The sequence below is a fragment of the Sorex fumeus genome, unplaced genomic scaffold (assembly GCF_029834395.1).
Source record: "Sorex fumeus unplaced genomic scaffold, SorFum_2.1 ptg000029l, whole genome shotgun sequence".
In the NCBI taxonomy this organism is placed as follows: Eukaryota; Metazoa; Chordata; class Mammalia; order Eulipotyphla; family Soricidae; genus Sorex; species Sorex fumeus.
Window position 1 is genome coordinate 2,116,532 of NW_026606086.1, and position 19,772 is coordinate 2,136,303.

General features: G+C 54.4%; 1 protein-coding gene across 1 annotated transcript in view; it reads left to right on the forward strand.

The window, feature by feature from the left end:
• The first annotated feature begins 3,997 nt into the window (after positions 1 to 3,997).
• Positions 3,998 to 19,772, forward strand: part of GFPT2 (glutamine-fructose-6-phosphate transaminase 2) — a 39,270-nt gene continuing 23,495 nt past the window's right edge. Inside the window, exons 1-3 of the mRNA XM_056115572.1 lie at positions 3,998 to 4,071; positions 15,174 to 15,281; positions 18,056 to 18,154. Of these exons, the coding sequence (XP_055971547.1) occupies positions 4,065 to 4,071; positions 15,174 to 15,281; positions 18,056 to 18,154 (214 nt within the window). The 5' untranslated portion in view covers positions 3,998 to 4,064. The remainder of the gene's footprint in view (positions 4,072 to 15,173; positions 15,282 to 18,055; positions 18,155 to 19,772) is intronic.

A 19,772-nucleotide genomic window follows, 5' to 3' on the forward strand; every position in this document is an offset into this window, starting at 1 on the left:
AGAGAGAGCCGCGGGTGCCCAAATGCCCCCTCTAAAGTTAGGCATGTTATCTTGATGGCCTTACAGAGAACACCTATGTAGAATCTCCCATTTTAGCCCTGTGTGTGTGTGTGTTTGTGTATGTGTGTGTCTTTTTGGGTCACACCCGAAAATGCTCAGAGGTTACTCCTGCTTCTGCACTCAGGAATCATTCCTACAGTATTCAGGGCATTATATGTGGTGCCAGGGATCAAACCTGGGTTGGCTGCATACAAGACAAACACCCTACCCTCTGCACTCTTGCTCTAGTCCCTACACTATTTTCTTTATTTGGATTTTTTTCTGACATTTTCCCCTCTAGTTTTATCTCACTCTGGCAGTACTCAGGGGCTACTCCAAGTTTAAAACTTGTACAATCACGCAGCACAGAGGGGTGATCTCGGGAATTCTGTCTACAAAGCCTGTGAACCAGCTCATTAATCTAGCTCTCTGTTTGTTCGGTGGGCATTTGGGGTTGCCATAGCAGCAATGGTCAGGGCCACACCTGGTAGTATTGATTTTTGGGTTTGATTTAGAGTCACACCCAGCAATTCTCAAGTTTTACTCCTGGCTCTGAGCCAAGGGATTACTTCTGTCTAGGTTTGGGGGCCCCTATAGGGTGCTGGGGATTGAACCAGGTTGGCTGTAGGCAAGGCCAGCATCCTGCCCTCTGGGCTCTCTCCAGCCCCTACAGATGTCAAACATCATTATATTTCTCTACAAGGCTGATTTCAACATGTGCATTTGCATCTGGGTCGATCTGTATTGTTGTAAATGGCAAAATCTAATCATTCACTTAGCTGAGTAGTATTTCACTGTGTATGTTGACCACATATTCGGGGGTTTTGGGGAGATGGCACACCCAAAGGTTTCCAGGGGTAATTCCAGGCTCTGTTCTCAGGAATTCCTCCTGACAGGGCAAGAGGAACCATAAAGGATGCCGGGGACCAAACCTGGGTCAGCCACAAGCAAGGCAAGTGCCCTCCCCACTGTCGTGTCTCTCTGGCCCCTAACCACACCTTCTTTACCTATCTTACCTCCCACGGGTACTCCAGTTACTGCCAGATCCCAGTTCCCATCAAGAATGCTACAATAAGCAACGGGCAGAGATGTCTCTGTGAATTTGTATTTTTAAAATAATCTTCAAATAAATTCTTAGCAGATAATTGGATCATATGGAGTATTCGCATTTTGGCCAGGGGGCGTTGACTTGGGGCCACACCCAGTGGTGCTTAGAGCTGACTCCTGGCTCTGTGCTCAAGGGTCACTCCTGGCAGGGTCTGAGGGAATGTATGGTGTGCTGGGATCGAACCTGAATTGGGTGTGTGCGAGGCAAGCACCCTCCCTGCTGTTCTATCTCTCCTGCCTGGTGCTGGGATTTGAACAATGTAGCCACATTCTCAGGCCAGGCCAGAGTCTCAACCTTTGAACTCTCTCCTCATCATTTCTTCCTTCAGTGCTTGCTCAAATCCCTCCCTCAGCACATTGCGGGAGTTTAGCATCCACGTGGTGGGGCCAAGGGGATGGTCGTGGGGAGAAGGTGCACATCTTGCATGCGCCTGATGTGGGATTGATTCCCAGTACCTCATAAACTCGGTGCACCTCTGGGTACCATCTTGGGTCCCCCCCCAATACCACTGATGGGGAGGTTAATTCCTTGGAACCTCAGGCCCGGAAGAACCCCAGCTCTAAGGGCTCTCACCGAACCACTGACCCAGTTGCAGAGAGTGGCCCTCATAACCTCCAAGCACTGTGTGTGAATCCCCCCACGGGAAATGAACTCTTCTTGGTTACAAGCAATAGGAGTCATTTCCTAGTGCCTCAAACATAGCGGGGAGCAGAGCAGCAGCTTCTGCACACTTCAGTGTTAAGCCTGGAGGTGCGCTTGGTTCTGTACTCAGGAGGGACCCCCAGTGGTGCTCAGTGGCTGTCCCGGCTCTGCTCTGCCTCTGCAGCGCCTCCTCCAGTGCTCCTCCGAGCTCATGAGCAATCCTTGGTAGTGTTCAGAAGCTGTTACTGGCTCTGTGCTCAGGAGTCCCTGGTGGTATTTAAGGGCTATTTCTGGCTTTGTGCTCTGGAGCACCCCTGCTGGTGTCCTCTGTGTGCACAGGCAGCTTCTCGCAGGGCTCAGAAAACTCTATGTGGCGCTGGCATGCCACTCACTCCAGCCCGTTCATCCAAACTCAACATCTGTACCATTTCTTTCCGGTTTTTTTTCCTTTCGGCTGTCACCTTGGGGATAGCTAGCCCCTCCCATCCGTCCACAGGGAATCCTTCTTCCCCTTTTCCTGTATTATCTGAAATTCTCCCAATTTTTCTGAGTTTCAGGCTGCCTCCAAACACCTTTTCAGGGTCAGAAGGACCAGGGCTGGGTCCTTCTCAGGTATTACTGCTTCCCTAGTGTGGTGGGGAAATACATATCATGTTGCCACTTGGAAAGGAGGAAGGAAGGGAGGGAGGGAGAGAAGGAAGGAACCTGCTATGATAGATGGGAGGGCTGGGTGACAGTAGCTCACCACCCCGCCATGCTATCTCACGTACTGGCTGACTCTCCCAAACTCCTTCCTAGCTGGACTTCAGTTTCCCTGAGTGAGCACTAGCCACATCTCTGGCCCCTGCCCCCGACCCTGAGAGTCTTGTGGAAACCAAGATAGCATCAGAAGAAATGTTATGTTTTGTTTTGTTTTTCTCCAATACCACTGAGTAAGCTCCGTTTAGCATTTCAGGAAATATCCTCCCCCCCAAGTAAAATAGAAAACAGCAGATGGCTTCAAAATACACAAACGGGAGGTCAGCAATGACCTGCCTCAGAGACCAGGGTCTGCCCAGCATGTCGATGGGGTGAGGGTTAGCTTGCATGTTGGCCAGGATTGGGTGAGTCACCACCTATCTGCATTTGGGCTCCAGGATGTACCAGTGTGTGTGTGTGGGGGGGGGGGGGGACTCGTTGGGGGGCTGTGGGAGGGGGCCTGGTTCGCCTGCACAGCCCAGCGGCGAGTTCGAGAGGTGGTCCCATGCTTCTCTAGAAAGGGAGCAGCTTTGGGGGGAATCTCAGGATCCCTCCCAGGGAACCCTGCCTCTGAGTTCTGGTTCTACACTCAATCTTGGGTTCCAGTCTAGCCACCCTTGGCCCCCACTGCCCCCATCCTGTCTTAGTTCTGGCCTGGGTTTTCTCTTCAGTTGACCAGTCCAGGGGGGTAGGAAGATCACACAAAGGACAAGGGTTAAAGGCCCAGTGCAGGTCGGGGAGAGGCTTCCAGGGCTACAAGGCCAGTGCCATCCATCAGTGGTTGTCAGCATGGCGCTTCAGCACCCCTGGGGTGCAGTCAGTCTCCAGACTAGTAATAATGATGATAATATGGGGCCAGGGAGAGAGCACAGAGAGGCCTGTTGGCCGAACAGGGGTCAATTACTGGCACCACATATGGCCTCCCAGGCTGCCAAGAGTGATCCCCAAGTGCAAGGCCAGGAGTAAGCCCTGAGCACTGCCGGGTGTGGCCCCGAAGTCAAAATACTAAGAAGGATCACGGTGTCCTGCTCCCACCGGGGTCCTGAGGGACGCACTGGACTCCGTGCATGGGAGCCCCCGCTCCAGCCCCCCGGGGTCACGCCCCTTAGGCAGTCTGGAACACTGTGACTCAGGCTCCGGGTCTCGCGCCCACTCAGATCTGAGTACGGGCTCGCGACCTCGAGGTCATCTGGAGTGGCCACACCCAAGTCCACCCGATCCCGACACCCCCACGCCCGGTGTACTCCGAGCCTAGAAACGCCCCGCGCACGCGGCACCAACCCCGCCCATCGGTTGCCACGGCAACGGCGGACCAATGGGGAGCTGGCAGGAGCGCGCCCGCGGCAGGAGCCCCACCCACCGGTTGCCACGACAATCGACGGCCAATGGGGAGCCGCAGGTCGGAGAAGTCCCCGCCCCCCGAGACCCTGGCCCCGCCCCGGACCCGCCCCGGGGCGGCGCTCCGGCTATAAGGGCCCGGGGTGGCTGGGTCAGCTCACGCCGCTGCTCGGGTGGACGGTCAGCGGGCACGTCCGCGATGTGCGGTAAGTGGGGGGGTCCGCGCGCTGCGCTCTCCCGGGTTTCGAGTCCGGCGCTCGCGACCCCCGGGCGCTCGTCGGGCCGGACCCCGACTCGGGGCGTCCAGAGTCGGCGCCGGCCGCCTCCCTCCCGCCCCGACCCCCGACCCCGGGCGGGCTGTGCATGGGGAAGGGTGGGGGGCGCGACCCCTGGGCTTGCGGACGTGGGGAGGGGGCTCAGGTCCGTACCGGTGTCGGACCCTGGAGGGGAGAGCGGCGCCCTCACACCCCGGGGGACGTGCCGCCTCGAGCACGCGCCCCCCGCGCGGCGACCCTGCGCCCCCCGCCCCCCGCGAGGCGACCCTGCGTCCCCCGCGCGGCCGGCGGGTCGGAGGGGTCCGGGGGTCGGGGATCGGGGTAGGCCGGGGGCTGATGTCATACGGACGGGGCAGAGCGAGTTCTCCCGCCGTCCCGGGTACCCCTCTCGTGTTCCCCCCCCGCTCCCAGCGGGTCACCCTGTGGTCGCTCTGTCTGGGATGAGGGGGCGCAGGGGACGTGGCCGCGAGACCCCGGGTGGCCCCGGAGCCCCTCGGCCGTGGGCGCCCCCGCGCGGCCGGGCGCGGCACTGCCAGGACCCCTCCCCTCCCCTCGCCTCCCTCTGGCCTGCCAGACGAAGGCCGCTGTGCGCACCGCCCCCCCCCGTACCCCGCCCCTTCCCACTCTCCCCCCAAGCAGGGCTCAGGGACCAGCTTCGGCCCCCAGAACCTGGGCCGGGCGGCTCCCCTTGGAGCTGTTCCGGCTCAGCCCGGCTGGGTTGGGCCCCGTGGCGGTCGCCTTGTTCCCGGCAGGAGCTCCTGAAAAGTTGTATTTTTTTTAAAGAGGAAAATAAAACCAAGCAACCCAGGAGGGGCCAAGGACCCCAGCCAGCTTTGTTTGGGGTCCTCCCGCCCCCCAAATGCACGGGTGGTTTTTAAAAGTCCGAACCCTGGGCCAGAGAAATAGGGGAGTGGGCAAGGCGCTTGCCCGGCAGTCATCTGACACCGGCCAGACCACCCCAGCCCCCACAGTAGGTGTGTGTGTGTGTGTGTGTGTGTGTGTGTGTGTGTGTGTGTGTGCGCGCGCGCGTGTGTGCGTGTATGTGATCCCTGAGCCAGGAGTTAAGTCCTGAGTACCCCTCACCCCCCCCTGCCCCGTGTGTGTGTGATCCCTGAGCCAGGAGTAAGCCCTGAGTACTCCACACCCCCATGTGTGTGTATGTGTGTATGTGTGTGTGTGTGATATCCCTGAGCCAGGAGTAAGCCCTGAGTACTCCACACCCCCATGTGTGTGTATGTGTGTATGTGTGTGTGATCCCTGAGCCAGGAGTAAGCCCTGAGTACTCCCCCCCCCCCATGTGTGTGTATATGTGTGTGTGTGTGTGTGAGATCCCTGAGCCAGGAGTAAGTCCTGAGCCCCCCCCCCCCCACTGGTGTGTGTGTGTGTGATTCCTGAGCCAGGAGTAAGCCCTGAGCACCCCCCATGTGCCCCCCCCACTAGATAGGGTGTGTGTGTGTGCGTGTGTGTGTATGTGTGTGTGTGTGAGATAACCCTGAGCCAGGAGTAAGACCTGAGTACCCCTCATGTGCCCCCAAACCAGATAGAGTGTGTGTATGTGTGTGTGTGTGTGTGTGTGTGTGTGTGTGTGTGTGTGTGTGTGATTCCTGAGCCAGGAGTTAGCCCTAAGTACTCCACCCCCCCACATGTGTGTGTATGTGTGTGTGTGTGTGTGTGTGTGTGTGATCCCTGAGCCAGGAGTAAGCCCTGAGTACCCCCCATGTGCCCCCAAACCAAAATGAATAATAATAAAAAGCCTAAACATTCAAGAAGAGATAGGGCGAAGGTGGCAGCTTTGGCCTAAATCCAGTGGCTACAGAGCTTCTGGGGACCAATCCAGGCCCCGCAGGGCAGCTGAGCCCCTCCCTGGTTCCCCACCGGCCCCTGCGTCAGGCTCCTGCCCCGGCTGTCTCAGCTGCGTTGTTCTCTGATTCCCTGGTCATTCTCCTCTGCCCCATGCTCCGGGCCGCCCTTCTCAGAACTGCATCTTCCACTTCTGAGAAGCGCCCGTGTTCCGGCCCGAAGGACGGGAGAACTGGGCTTCCACAGGGCGGGGATTGAACCCAGGCTGGACTGTTTGCAGACCGATATCCCCTGGCTCAGCAAGCCAGGCCTTCCCTTCCAGGCTCAGCTTTGGTCCAGCTGACCTGACCACTTGGAGGCAGATGTCAGGGGTCAAGTGGAATTCCTGCTGGGCGGGACCCTCCTCGTTCCGGGAGCCTGTGGACCTTGGGGTGTTGCACAGCCTGGGCCGGGCTCTGCTGCTTACTGGGCTCCAGCTCTGAGGAGGACAGATGTGGTGGGCTGGGCTGGGCCTTCCCAGGAGCCCCTGCTGCAGCCCAGTGCTCTGTTGTTGGTTTTGTTTGTCTTGAGGGGGTCACAGCCGGAAGTGCTCAGAGGTTACTCCTCACTCTGCACTGAAGAGATGCTCTTGGCCGTGCTCAGGGGACCATGTGCCGGGGTTGAGCCCGGGTCAGCTGACCCACCTGCTGCATTGCGGCTCAACCCTGAACACAGCACTTGCGATAGAACACTATTGCTAACACTAACACTAAGTGGAGTCCCACTTCCTGTGTAAATACGACTTCTAGATTTGTTTTGTTTTGTTTGTTTTTAGGTTTTTGGGGTCACACTACACAATGCCCAGGGGTTAGCCGTAGCCCTGTGCACACTGTATGGTCTCATGAGACCTGCCAGGAGCTATTCCTGAGTGTAGAGTCAGGAATAGCCCCTGAGCACTGCTAGGTATGGCCCCCAAACAGAACAAAATAGAAAAAAAAAAAAGAAAAGAAAAAATAAATGGAGGGCCGAAGAAAAAACAGAGTGTGAGATCTTGCATGCAGCTGACTCTGGTTCACAGTCAATGTGATTTATGTCCCTGAGCACAGAGCCAGGAGTGAGGCCTGAACACGGCCAAGTGTGCCCCCAAACTCAGATCCACCATCCCCAATAAATTTGGGGCTGGAGAGATTGTTGTTGTTTCTTTCATTTTTTTTTCTTCTTGGGTCACACCTGACAATGCTCAGGTGCTGGCTGAACACTCAGGGATTGGGAGTCCCTTGGGATGCTGGGGATCGAACCTGCGTGCAAGGCCAAGGCCCTTCCTGTTGTGCTATCAATCCAGTCCCAGGGCCTGGAGAAAGTGGACAGCAGGGAAGGCCCTTGCTTTGCATGTAGTCAACCCAAATTGGATCCCAGCCCCCCATTGGGGTCCCCCAGGCACCCCCAGGAGTGATCCCTGAGTGTAGAACGGGGCAGAAGTAAGTACAGACAGGCATCCATTCTGAGCTGTCACAGGGTGTGCCAGGGCTGGGGAAGCTAGCAGGAGGGGGAGCATGGCAAGGTACCCAGGGGGATTCGCTAAAGGGATGCCCTTCCCCGCCAGGATTTTTATTTTCTTTTTGGGTTCCACCTGGTGATGCTCAGGAATTGGCTCTACCCTCAGGAATTACTCCTCGTGGTGCCTGGGGGACCATATGGGATGCCGGGGATGGAGCTTGGGTCGGCCGTGTGCAAGGCCAATGGTAATGCTTACTATTGGTCTGCCCCCCCATGAATTATTTTGAGAGGAAAAGTTGGGGCCACCCCTCAGCCTGTGTTCAGGGATCACTCTAGTGGGGCTTAGCAGTGTTGGGGATTGAACTGGGCTTGGCCACGTCCCAGGCAAACAAATACCTTCATCTTTTCTCTAGCCTATCCACAAATTCTTTCCATTTTGTTTTGTTTTGGGGCCACACCCAGCGATGCTCAGGGGTTACTCCTGGCTCTCCACTCAGGAATCACCCTGACAGTGCTAGATCACCCTGTAGAATATCTGGGATTCCTCCCAGGTTGGCTGTGTGCAAGACAATCCCCTCCCCACTGTTAGTATCCTCTCCAGCCCTACCCACAGATTCTTTTCTTTTCTTTCCTTTTTTTTTACAGTTACAAACATATTCAATATGCCAAACACAGTAACAACAAGTCTCAGAATGTTACTGGGCCCACTCAAGCAAATTGATGAACAATGGGAGGACAGTGACAGCAGTGACAGTGACAGTTACAAAGATTTCATATTTGAGTTTCGGTCATGCAATGATCAATCACCCATCCCTTCACCAGTGCACATTTTCCACCACCAAAATCCCCAGTATTCATCCCCATTCCAACCCTTCCCCTGCCTGTATGGAGACAATACCCACAATACTCTCCCTACTTGATTACTTTCAATATTTCCACACCGGTCCCATCACCACTCAAACCTGCTGAAAAGGCAATGCTAGACGGTTTGTTTTGTATTGCTTGTTATGGGTAGCATATAATGTCGTGCGGCCGCTCTAGGAATTCTAAAATTTTAATAATTAGGTTCTGGAGAGATCTCTGCAGCAAGCTGCTCGGTTCCGAGATTCATGTGTGTGTGTCTGGATCTTGGCCATGTAGGAGCTTAATAAGTAGCTGGGGGCAATTTGGGGATATCATCTCAGAGTCCCATCGGGGCGGGGGAAGGAGAGGGCCGGCTCCTCCCCCGTCCCATATCCACAGACACTTAAGTCACCTCTGTCCTTCAATTATGCACTTAATAGTCTACAAGGAGGGGAAAATGTGGCGTTGGAGAACTCGAGAATCTGTTGTTTTTTACTCAAAGGTAATATCCTTGCCTTGAATTAAATCCAAGGCCTCTTTTTAATGGGGGAGTGGGGTAGGAGAGTTCCCATTCTGTTTTCTTGTTCAGCCTGGTTGGTGGTTGAATGCCGGGGCCCTCAAATGCTGTATTTTGAGGTCCTGTGGAACTGGGGTGGCTGGGTCATCCCAGCAGTGTTCAGGGACGTCAGGGGTTGTACCTGGTGATTCCCAAGGTCCCGTGTGGTGCCAGTCAAACATCAAGCCCTGCACCTCTCCCTCAGGCTAATGCATCACCTTTGTCTTTCTTGGTGACCTGCTTCCTCTGGCCGTTCTCCACCTTACCACAGATGGAGGGTCTTCAAGTGATACTCTTTTCTCACAGTCCTGGGGGTTGGGAACCCCTGGATCTATTTTTCTAGGCCCAGATGCAGAACCTCACCCGTCGGTGATTTTTTTTTTTATTCTCTTTGTTTGGGCCATACCCAGCTATGTCAGGCTTTGTTCCCGACTCAGCTCTCAGGGATCACTCCTGGCGGTGCTCGGGAAACCCTGTGGGGTGCCAGGGATCGAACCTGGGCCAGCCGTGTGCAGGCAAGTGCCTTTCGTTTACTGTCACTCTGGCCCCATCAGTGATTTCTTTAGTTTTTGTTTTTGTGCCACACCCAGCTGTGTTTAGGGCCTGGCTCTGCGCTCGGGAATTGCTCGTGGTGGGGTTAGGCCAGTCGCATGCAAGGCAAGGGCCTTACCTGCTGTATTGTCACTCTGACCCCCAATCAATGATTTCTTTCCTTTAAAATTTTTTATTGACTGCCGTGAGATAGACCATTGCCAAACTGTGTGTGATTGGGTTTCAGTCATACAGTGATCTGATATCTATCCTTCACAATGTAATTTCCTACCAGTGTCCCTTGTTTCCCTCCCAAGCCCCCCAAACAACCCCCTCCCTTCTGTCCTCCCTCCCCTCGCCTCCGCTGCCTGCCTCTGTGGCAGGCACTTTTCTTTCTCTCTCTCCTTTTGTGCATTATGGTTTACAATACAGGTACTGAGAGGTCATCGAGTTTGTTCAGTATTTTTATCAGGAAGGTCAGGCTGGAGTAGCTCTTTTATCTGGTAGCTTAGGGTGTGGATGTGAGTGCGCAGGCTTCCAGAAGTACAGGGAGGTGAGGGAGGGAGCCCACCTGTTCCCTGTGGAAGCCTGGAGATTTCAGGCACAAGACTTGCAGGCCTGAACTTTCAGCAGACTGTGTCTTGGTGAGGTCCGTCCTGAGATGGTAGTCTGGCCAGGCACATGGCAGCGATTTTTAGATTGTGGGAGCAAGTGGCTGCGGGGGGGCTCTACTTGGGTGGGCACCAGGCTGACCCGCCACCCTTCAGTTTACTCCATCTGCTCAGCCTCGAGAAGGTCCAAGATCAACAGCAGCCTTTGCAGTTATCTGTGGGTCTCTGTAGCGAGGCTGGTAGGAGAGTTTTCATGGTGGCGCTGGTGTTGGTTGCTGGGGGTGATGCCGGTGCTTCCAGGAATAAGGGGAGTGGGGCAAGGTAGCCCATCCTGACTGAGACAGCCTGGAGATTTCAGTCACAAAGCCCGCATACCTGAATTTTCAACAAATTAATGTCTCCATGAGGTACATCCCGCGGTGGTGGAGTCCTGCAGGCAGGACAGGCCTCCACACTGTGCTGTTGCTCTGGCCTTGGGACACTTTCCTCATAGGCGACCAAGCCCTGTTAGATCCATGAGCATCACTGGGTGCAGCCGTCCGGGGTGTTCTGGGAAACCCCCAGGATTGTAGGGGCCAGGTGGCCCCTTTCTCACATGGAACCACCAGCTGGCTGGGGTCCAGGCATGGAGTCCCCTTGAGTAGCCCCCTCACCTAATAACCATGTCCAGGGCAGGCACTGGGGTTGAGGCCCTGAGTTCACCCCCACCACCACACATGCCATGCAAATGACCTTGGCAGATTCCCTGATGGTCATTGTGGTGTTGGGTACTCTCTCCCTTTGGTGCTTGCACCCCCAAAGTCTGTGATTTTGGGTCCCAGATGTTCAAGTAATGGTTGACCATGGACAGCTGTGGACAGCCATGGACAGCAGTGACCTTGCACAGCCCATCGCTTACAGACGTGGCTACAGCCAGAGTGGAGCAAGGAGTTAACCCTGCCCTCTGCTTTGTGCGCCCCCACTCCGTCTTATGTGTGTGTTGTTCACCGGGTCTCCTATGTGTCTGTGGCACCGCATTTCTTATGCATGTGTTACTCACGACATCGTATAGATATTTCGATGTGTCGATGCATCTTCTGTGTCTGTATTGCTCACGGCATGTTGTGTGTCTCTGTGTGTCATTGCATCTCCTATGTGTAACTCACTGCATGTTATATGTATCTTTGTCATTGCATTCTCTATGTGTAACTCACTGCATGTTGTATGTCTATGTTTCATTGCATCTCCTATGTGTAACTCATTGCATCTCTTATGCATCTATTTGTCACTGCATCTTCTGTGCATCACTCACTGCATCTTCTATGTCTCTGTGTCATTGTATCCTCTGTGTCACTCCTCACTGCTTCTTACATGTATGTGTGTCACCCACTGCATCTCTGTGTGTCACTGCATCCTCTATGTATTGATGTGTCGTCGCATCTTCTGTGTCTGTGTCACTCACTGCATCTTCTTTGTATGTGTCACCGCACCTTCTATGTAAGCGTAATTCACCACATCTTGTATGTGTCACTCACATTTATGTATATTTGTGTCCATCTTATACGGATATGTCAGCACACCGTGTATGTATGTAACTAGTCATATCTTACATGTGTCATCACATTTCATATGCATCACATCTTGTATTTATATGTCCCATCTTACCTATATGTGCTACCACGTCTTACATGTGTGTAATATTTTATATATAATCTCACATATATATGTGAATATATGAGGAATAGTCCTCATTCCCCTCACCCTGAAGGAGCCCCCAAATATGTCATTGGGCTACACTTGCACATGACAGGGATGAATGGAGATGTTACTGGGCCTGCTTGAGCAAATTGAAGAACAATAGGGTGATAGTGATAGTGATAGTGATATCTCACATCATCTGTGTGTGTCGCTGCATCTTACATGTCTGTGTACATCACCACATCTTACATATTTGGTCACTGACCACATCTTGTATGTATATGCCACTCACGTTTCATGCCTGTGTCACTCACTGCATCTTGTATATCTGTAGGACTGCCACCCCCTTCACCTTATATGTATGTGTATGTCATTCATCACATCTGTTTATAAATGTAGGTCGCTCGCTTCCTCTTATCCCCACATGCATGCACTGGTCCCACCCCCCTCACACATATTCTGGCACATGCATATACACAGTCACGTAATTTCACACACACACACTTTTGTTTGTTATTGGGCCACGCACAGTGATGCTCAGAGGTTACTCCCGGCTCTACACTCAGGAATTACTCCTGGCAGTGCTCAGGGGACCATATGGGATGCTGGGAACAAACCCATGTGCAAGGCAAACGCCCTATCTGCTATTCTGTCTCTCTGGCCCCTCATGCATTTAGACACCTGCACAGAGACACTTTCACAGGCATTCTCTCTCTCTCTCTCTCCTCCCCCTACACACACACACACACACACACACACACACACACACACACAGTGTCAAGAAGCTTGTCAAGAAACTCAAATCCACCTTGAGAGCTTGAGAGCCCACTCCCCCCTCCCCCACCCCTCCCCCATCCCCAGACTTTCCAGAGACCTGGAGCCTCCATCTTATCTGACACTCTGGGTGACACCTCAGTTCAAGGACAGATGCCTGGGGTGGGGAAAGGAGCTGGACTCTCTGGGGACCCGTTGCTTGGTGGGGGAGGGGACTGCCTTTCACCCCTGCCCCAGTCGCTGAGCAGATTCCACCCCAGCCCCTTGCATATCACCCCTTAGTCACTCCTGCCCTGTTTGATGATTTCCTGGTTTGTTGATTCCCCCCACCCCCGTTTGTTGATTTCCTTCCACATTTGATGATTTCCTGGTGAATCAGTGGCCCTAGGTTGCTGGTTTTTCTGGTGGACTTTTGGGTCTGCCTCTCTGTGCACCCTACCCTGCCACCCGGGCTCCTGGTGACTCCATTTCTCATGAGCTCTCCTCCCCTTCCCCACATCCTTCTGCATTGCCCAGTCTCTTGTTTTTCCTCCACTGACTGGTTATTTTTTCATGGGGGGTTCCCAAGTTGAAAGCCCCCTGGAAGTCCTGTGAACTCTAGTAAGAGCTATTTTGGTGTATTGTTTTTATTTTGGGGCCACACCTGGCAATGCTCAGGACTTTCTCTCTGCTCTGTGCCCCGCCATCCCTTCCTGGCCAGGCTCCGGGTAGCATGTGAGGTATCGGGGATTGAACCCAGGTCAGCTCCCGGCACAGCAAGCACCATAGCTGTTGCGTTAGCTCTCAGGCCCCATTTTGTGTTTTCTGTTTCTGTGAACAGCACTTTTAAATAGATCTTTGGCCTATTTAGCACCTTTTGCTTATAAAGGGAGAATAACGCTCATGCCCGCACTTGCGCGCACACACACACACACACTCACACACACAAACACACATACACACACACATTTGTGAGTTTTGGCTACACCTCAAGGTACGCAGGGCTTCCTCTGGCCCTGTGTTCAGGAGTCACTCCTGGGAGGGTTTGGTGGGACCCCAGCTGGCCACTTGCAAGGCAGACGCCTCCCCTCCTGTCCTGTGGCTCTAACAATACCCCCACCATCACCAGCACGGGATCATAAGAGAAAACTCTAAAGATTAATTTGGTGGCAAGAGCAATTAAGCCGTCTCTGCTCTGTTTCAAAAGGAATTGTTCTCTCACCCGGAAGAAAGAAAGAAGGGCCAGCCGTGTTTTGTTTTTATTTTCCCTCTTTGGGTCACACCAGGCAATTGCTCCTGGCAGTGCTCGGAGAACCATATGGAATGCTGGGAATCGAACCCGGGTCGGCTGCGTGCAAGACAAACGCCCTCCCCGCTGTACTATCGCTCCAGCCCCAGTCAGCTGTTTTTAATTGCCAAAAGTTGGCACTTTGAAGCCTTGCTGCCCCCCTCCCCCCACCCAAAAGGTATCTGAGTAGGATTTAGTGTGTGTCGCTGTTCTCTGCTCCGGGTGGAAAATCCTAAGATGACAAGGGCCCCATGCGTTGGGGGAGGGGCCAGCCCCCAGACGTACTCAGCACCCTCCCAGAACAGTTGACCCACTGGGTTCCCGCCCCTCCTTTCTCCAGGAATCTTTGCCTAAAAATAGAAGCGCCTTGCCCACTCTGGAGCAGGGGTTCCTGTCATCTCAGCGACCTGTTAACCCTCAGATCCCCAGGGCTCTGGAGGCGGGGCGGCCCCCGTGGATTCACTGATCTGAGAGAGAGGATCCCTTTCCCCGGAGACCTGCCCTGCAGCCCTCCTGCCACCTCAGCTCTCCTTTCTGCAAGGCGGTTTGCACCCTTGCTTTCAGGAGACTGATACCTGTGACTCCCAGCTTCCCCTGTGGAGTCTCTGGGCATATGCCCCCCACCCGACCCCTGCCTCTAGCCACGCCTGTCCAGCCTCTTGCCTCGCTCCCGAGGCTTCTGGCCATACCTCTGCAACCCAGGAGTGACCTGCGCCTTTAGGACAGCGTGGATGAACCTCGAAAGCAAGAAGCAAGAATTTCCACCAGAGGTCAGAGAGACAGTATAGCAGGCAGCGTTTGCCTTGCAGCTGACCTGGGTTTGATCCCCAGCACCCTATAGCGTCCCAGCAAGCCAGGAGTCAGCCCTGAGCACAAAGCCAGGAGCCAGCCCTGGGAACCGCTGGGTGTGGCCCCCAAACCAGAAGAAAAAGAACAGACTGTCCGGGGGGCTCAGAGGTGTCCAGGGTTTAAGGTGCTGACCTTGACCATGGCCAACCCTGGTTCCACCCTGACCACCCCATAGGGTCCAACGAGCCCTGCCCTGAGGCCTGAGCTAGAGCCAGGAGTGAATCTTGAGCACTGTTGGGTGTGTCCACCCCATAGAAACAGAACTGCTTCCAGCCTGCGCCTCCCCGCCCTTCCTTCCACAGCAGTGCCCTGCCTGCACTGAACAAGGCCTGAACAGGGAGCCCCTGGGTGCAGGGAGCGTCTTCCTGTCATAAACTGCCTCTTGCTGCTCATCTAGATCCCTGGGAAAAGGGCACAGACAGAGCTGCAAAGCCTGTCCCGTGAACTGGCTTCATCATCCGCTGCGCAGACACTTTGTCCTCTGGTGGGTGGGGGTGGGGTAGATTCTGCTTCCTTGGGTCCTCTTACTGCGCGATAGGCAATGGGGTGGTGGGGCCAGCCTGCCGGGCTGCTTGTGCCCCCAAAGTGTCTCAGCACCCTCCTAGAAGAGCATTCCACCCACTGGGTTTCCCAACCCCTCTCTCCCCAGGAATCTTCGCTTACATGAACTACAGGGTTCCTCGCACGAGGAAGGAGATCTTCGAGACTCTCATCAGAGGTCTGCAGCGGCTGGAGTACCGAGGCTATGACTCTGCAGGTCTGTTGGGCTGGACTTGCACACTCAGAGGCTGGCGGATCCCCGCACAGAGACACACACGGTGTCCGGAGACGGGAAAGGCACCCTGCGTACTTTCATAGTCGCGTACCACGGTTCAGTCTCCTACACCCTAGGATCCCTCAAGCACTGCCAGGAGTGATCCCTGAACAGGACTTAGCCCTGAGCAGTGGCCTCGGGAGCCCCCAAGTCAGAAAGAGAAAAAGGAGCGTGCCTGGAGGTGGGCGTGGCCATCCAGCGGAGGGTAGCTTGCAGGCAGCCCACCTGGGTTCTGTCCCTGGTGCCTGAAACGATCCCCGAGCCCTCCAGGAGAGGTTCCTAGGGCAGAGCCAGGGGCCCATTCTGAGTACTGCCAGGTTGGCTGGCGGAAGAAGGGAAGGACAGATGGAAGAATGGATGGAAGGATGGATGGAAGGATGGATGAAGGGACGGATGGAGGGATGGATGGAGGGATGGATGGAAGGACGGACGGAGGGACCGATGGAGGGATGGAGGGACGGATAGAGGGACGGATGGAGGGACGGATGGAGGGATGGATGGAGGGACGGATGGAAGGACGGATGGAGGGATGGATGGAGGGACGGGAGTTCAACACATCTGTTGCCAGATCCCCCTCACCTATATCTGCTCTGTTGGAATTTGGTTTGGGGGCACATCCAGCCATTTTTCTGGGGTCTAGTCCTGGCTTTGTGCTCAGGGCTCACTTCCAGCAGTCATCGGGGACCCCCACACACAAATGCTGGGGCAAAACCTGTGTTGCCAGATATCCAGCCCAGTGACATCTCTCTGACCCCACCCCTGATGATTCTTTATTTGGGGGGCTGATGGGGACTACACCCAGTTTAGGAGCTTTTCCTAACTCAGTGCTCAAGAATAATTCCTAGGGGTGCGGGGATTCAATCCAGTATCAACCAAAGCAGCCACATAAAAAAGCCAGTGTCTTGGGGCCGGAGGATAGCACAGCAGGGAGGGTGTTTGCCTTGCATGTGGCCAACCCAGGTTCGATCCCCAGCATCCCATATGGTTGCCTGAGCACTGCCGGGAGTAATTCCTGAGTGCAGAGCCAGGAGTAACCCCTGTGCATCACCAGGTGTGACCCAAAGAGCAAAAAAGAAAAAAAGGCTGGTGTCTTAACCCCCATAGTCTACCTCCCACCATTAAATCTTTTGTTTTTTGGTTTGGGGTCACACCCACGGGTGCTCAAAGCTGACTCCTGGCTTTGTGCTCCAGGCTCATTCCTGGGGGGGAACTTTGATGTGGTCGTGGGGATCTGATGACCCCCGTCAGAGCGTCCAAAGGCAAGCACTTCCCTGCTTCTCTGCTGTTCAGTTCCTCCACCACCAGATTTAGGGGAGGGGGCGGGGCACAGTGGCAGTTCAGGGTTGGCTCCTGGCTCTGAGTCAGGGCTCACCTCTGACAGGGCTGGGGGATCGACACCACATATGGTGTTGGGGATCGAACCTGGGTTTGCTGCCTGCAAGCAAGTGCCCTCCCTACTGCATTATCCCTCTGCCCACCCTTCTGTTGATTTTTTTTTAATGTAGAGGTACTGCTAGTTATTCTTAGCTGACTGAAGCAGGCATGAACTCCACAATACTTAAAAAATTTTTTAATTGAATATCCGTGAGACAGACCATCACAAAGCTGTGCATTGACTGGGTTTCAGTCAGACAATGATCCAGCACCCATCTCCACCAGTGTGCATTTCCCACCACCTGTGTCCCCCATTCCCTCCCACCATCCCCCATCCCCCACACCTCCACCCTCCTCCTTTTGTGCATTATGGCTTGCAATACAGGTACTAAGAGGTCATCATGTGTGTTCAGGGCATTTAGTATTTTTATCAGGACAGTTAAGGCTGGAGTAGCTTTTAGCCAGGTGACAGCTTTGGGATGTGGATGGGTCTGGAAGTACAGGGGTTGGGGGGAGGTAGCCCATCCCGACCCTGAGGAAGCCTGGAGATTTCTGTCACAAAACTTGCATACCCGAATTTTCAGCAGATTATATCTCAGTGGGGTTCATCCTGAGACAGTGACGTCAGGCTGGGGTCTAGCGGTATTTCTGGATTGTGGAAGCAAGCGGCTGCCTGGGGCTCTGCCTAGGTGAGCACCAGGCTGACCTGCCCCCCTCCAATTTACCCCAGTCTGTTCAGCCTTGCACAAGTCTCAGATTAACTGTGGCTTTTGATCTCTTTTGAGATTTATTTATGGGTCTCTGGAGCAAGACTGATAAATGAGCTTGTATAGTGGTTTGTGGGCGTGGCTCCCACATACCTAACTTTTGGCCATTTAATTTCTCAGGAAATTTGTTCCTGAGTTGTTGGGACCCGGTCAGAGGCACAGTGGCAATTTGGGGGGTGTCAGGAAGCCTAAGGCACCATCAGGCTGCTGATGCCCTTGGCCCGCAGGTACAGGCTGACCTGCTGGTGGCCCCCTACCCCACCTCTGTCGATTCTTAGCAGAAAGTCATGACCGAGTTCAGGAGTGCTCTGAGACACGCTTGAGCACTAGAACGCAGATCTCAAACAAGACAAATGCCCGCAGAGAGCGAGGAAGGAGCGCCCTTCCCTCTTGCCCCTCCCTGTTCAGGGTTGAGCCCCTCACAGTGTTCCAGTAGCCCCAGCGCCCTGGGCCAGTCAGTTCCCAGCCAGAGCTCTGTCTCCTGCAGTCTCGAGAGAGAGCTCCTCTCCGGGGAGGGCAGGGAGAGACTGCCGTGAGACGCACAGGCAGACAGAAGCTCGTGTCCACTGCCTGCAGGTGTGGCCATCGACGGGAGCAACGGGGAAGTCAAGGAGCGGCACATCCAGCTTGTCAAGAAAACGGGCAACGTCAAGGCGCTGGACGAGGAGCTCTACAGTAAGTGCTGCGTGTGGGATGGTGCTCCGAGCCTTGGGGGATAGTGCTCCATGTCAGTGTGGAGTAGTGCTTTAAATCCACGTGACACAATTCGAGGCACAAGAAATAGTGCTCCAAGTCACATGTAACAGTGCTCCAAGCCAGTGTGAATTGGTGCTGAGTCAACATAGAACAGTGCTCTGAGTCAGGTAGAACAGTGCTCACGGTCAGTGTCCAGGGCATGATGGGTGTTCCCTTCTCCGTGCTGGTGACCCTCAGTTGCATCACCCACATCTGGGCTGGGCGCCAAGCCCGCCTGCATTGTGGGTGCCTTGTTGGAGGAGCGGGTGCCACGGAAGCTGTTTATTTCCCATTTCCTGCTTAGGTGTCTGTTTCCTTCTCTCCACCTGTTTGGGGGTGTTGGTGTTCAGGGCTGACTGTGAGCAGGGGTCGCTCCTGGCCGTGCTCAGAAGACCTGAGGGGACGATGGTGGCCCATCAGAGACTGGCCACCCGCTGGGGTATTTCTCCAGCTCAGCATTCAGTTTGTGTCTGTTGGTCTTAGGCACGCTTTGTGGGGTGCAAGGGGTTTCTTTGGTGAAACTCAGCCAGTGGGGCTGGGGTGGTTCACTACTTGGGTTCCTGGGATGCCGCTCAGGGCCACACCCCACAGTGTTTGGAAGGGGCATGGAGTCCATATGCAGCCACCAGCCCTTTAGGCTATTTACCAGACCCAAAACTTCTTGCCTTGACTTTATTTATTTATTACTTATTTAGGCATTAGAGCTACACCTGGTGGCTCTCAGGGGCTAGTCTTGGCTCTGCACTCAAGAAGGCTTGGGGGACCACATGAGGCAACAGAGATCAAACCTGGGTCAGCCATGTGCAAGGCACACTCCCTACCCTGGACTACCTCTCTGGTTTCCTTGGTTTAATTTTATTTTTTGTTTTTTTCCAAATGGAACGGTAAGATACAACATTGTTTTCCTTTTGAAAATACTTTTTAAGGGATCCAAGAAATAGTACAGTCAGAGGGCCAGATCGATAATACAACAGGTAGGGCACTTGCCTGGCATGTGTTTGATCCCTGCCATCCCACATGGTCTCCTGAGCACTGCCAGGAGTAATTCCAGGGTGCAGAGCCAGGAGGAACCCCTGAGCATCACTGGGTATGGTTCACTGTCACTGTCACCATCACTGTCCTCCCGTTGTTCATCGATTTGCTCGAGCGGGCCCAGTAACGTCTCCATTGGAGACTTTGTTGTTACTGTGTTTGGCATATTGAATACGTCACGGGTAGCTTGCCGGGCTCTGTTGTGCGGGCGAGATACTCTCAGTAGCTTGCTGGGCTCTCCGAGAGGGGCTGAGGAATTGAACCCGGCTCAGCAGGGCTGGCTGCATGCAAGGTGAACGCCCTACTGTTGTGCTATTGCTTCAGCCCAGAGTATGGCTCAAAATTTAAAAAAAAAAAAAAAGAAAGAAAAGAAAAGATATAGTATAGCAGGAAACTTGCCTTATACCACCTGACCCTGGTTCCCACACTGGTACCACTTATGGCCCCCGAGCACCACCAGGGTGCTCCTGAGTACAGAGCTAGGATTAACACCTGGAGACTGTTTCGTGTGACCCCCAAACCAGAA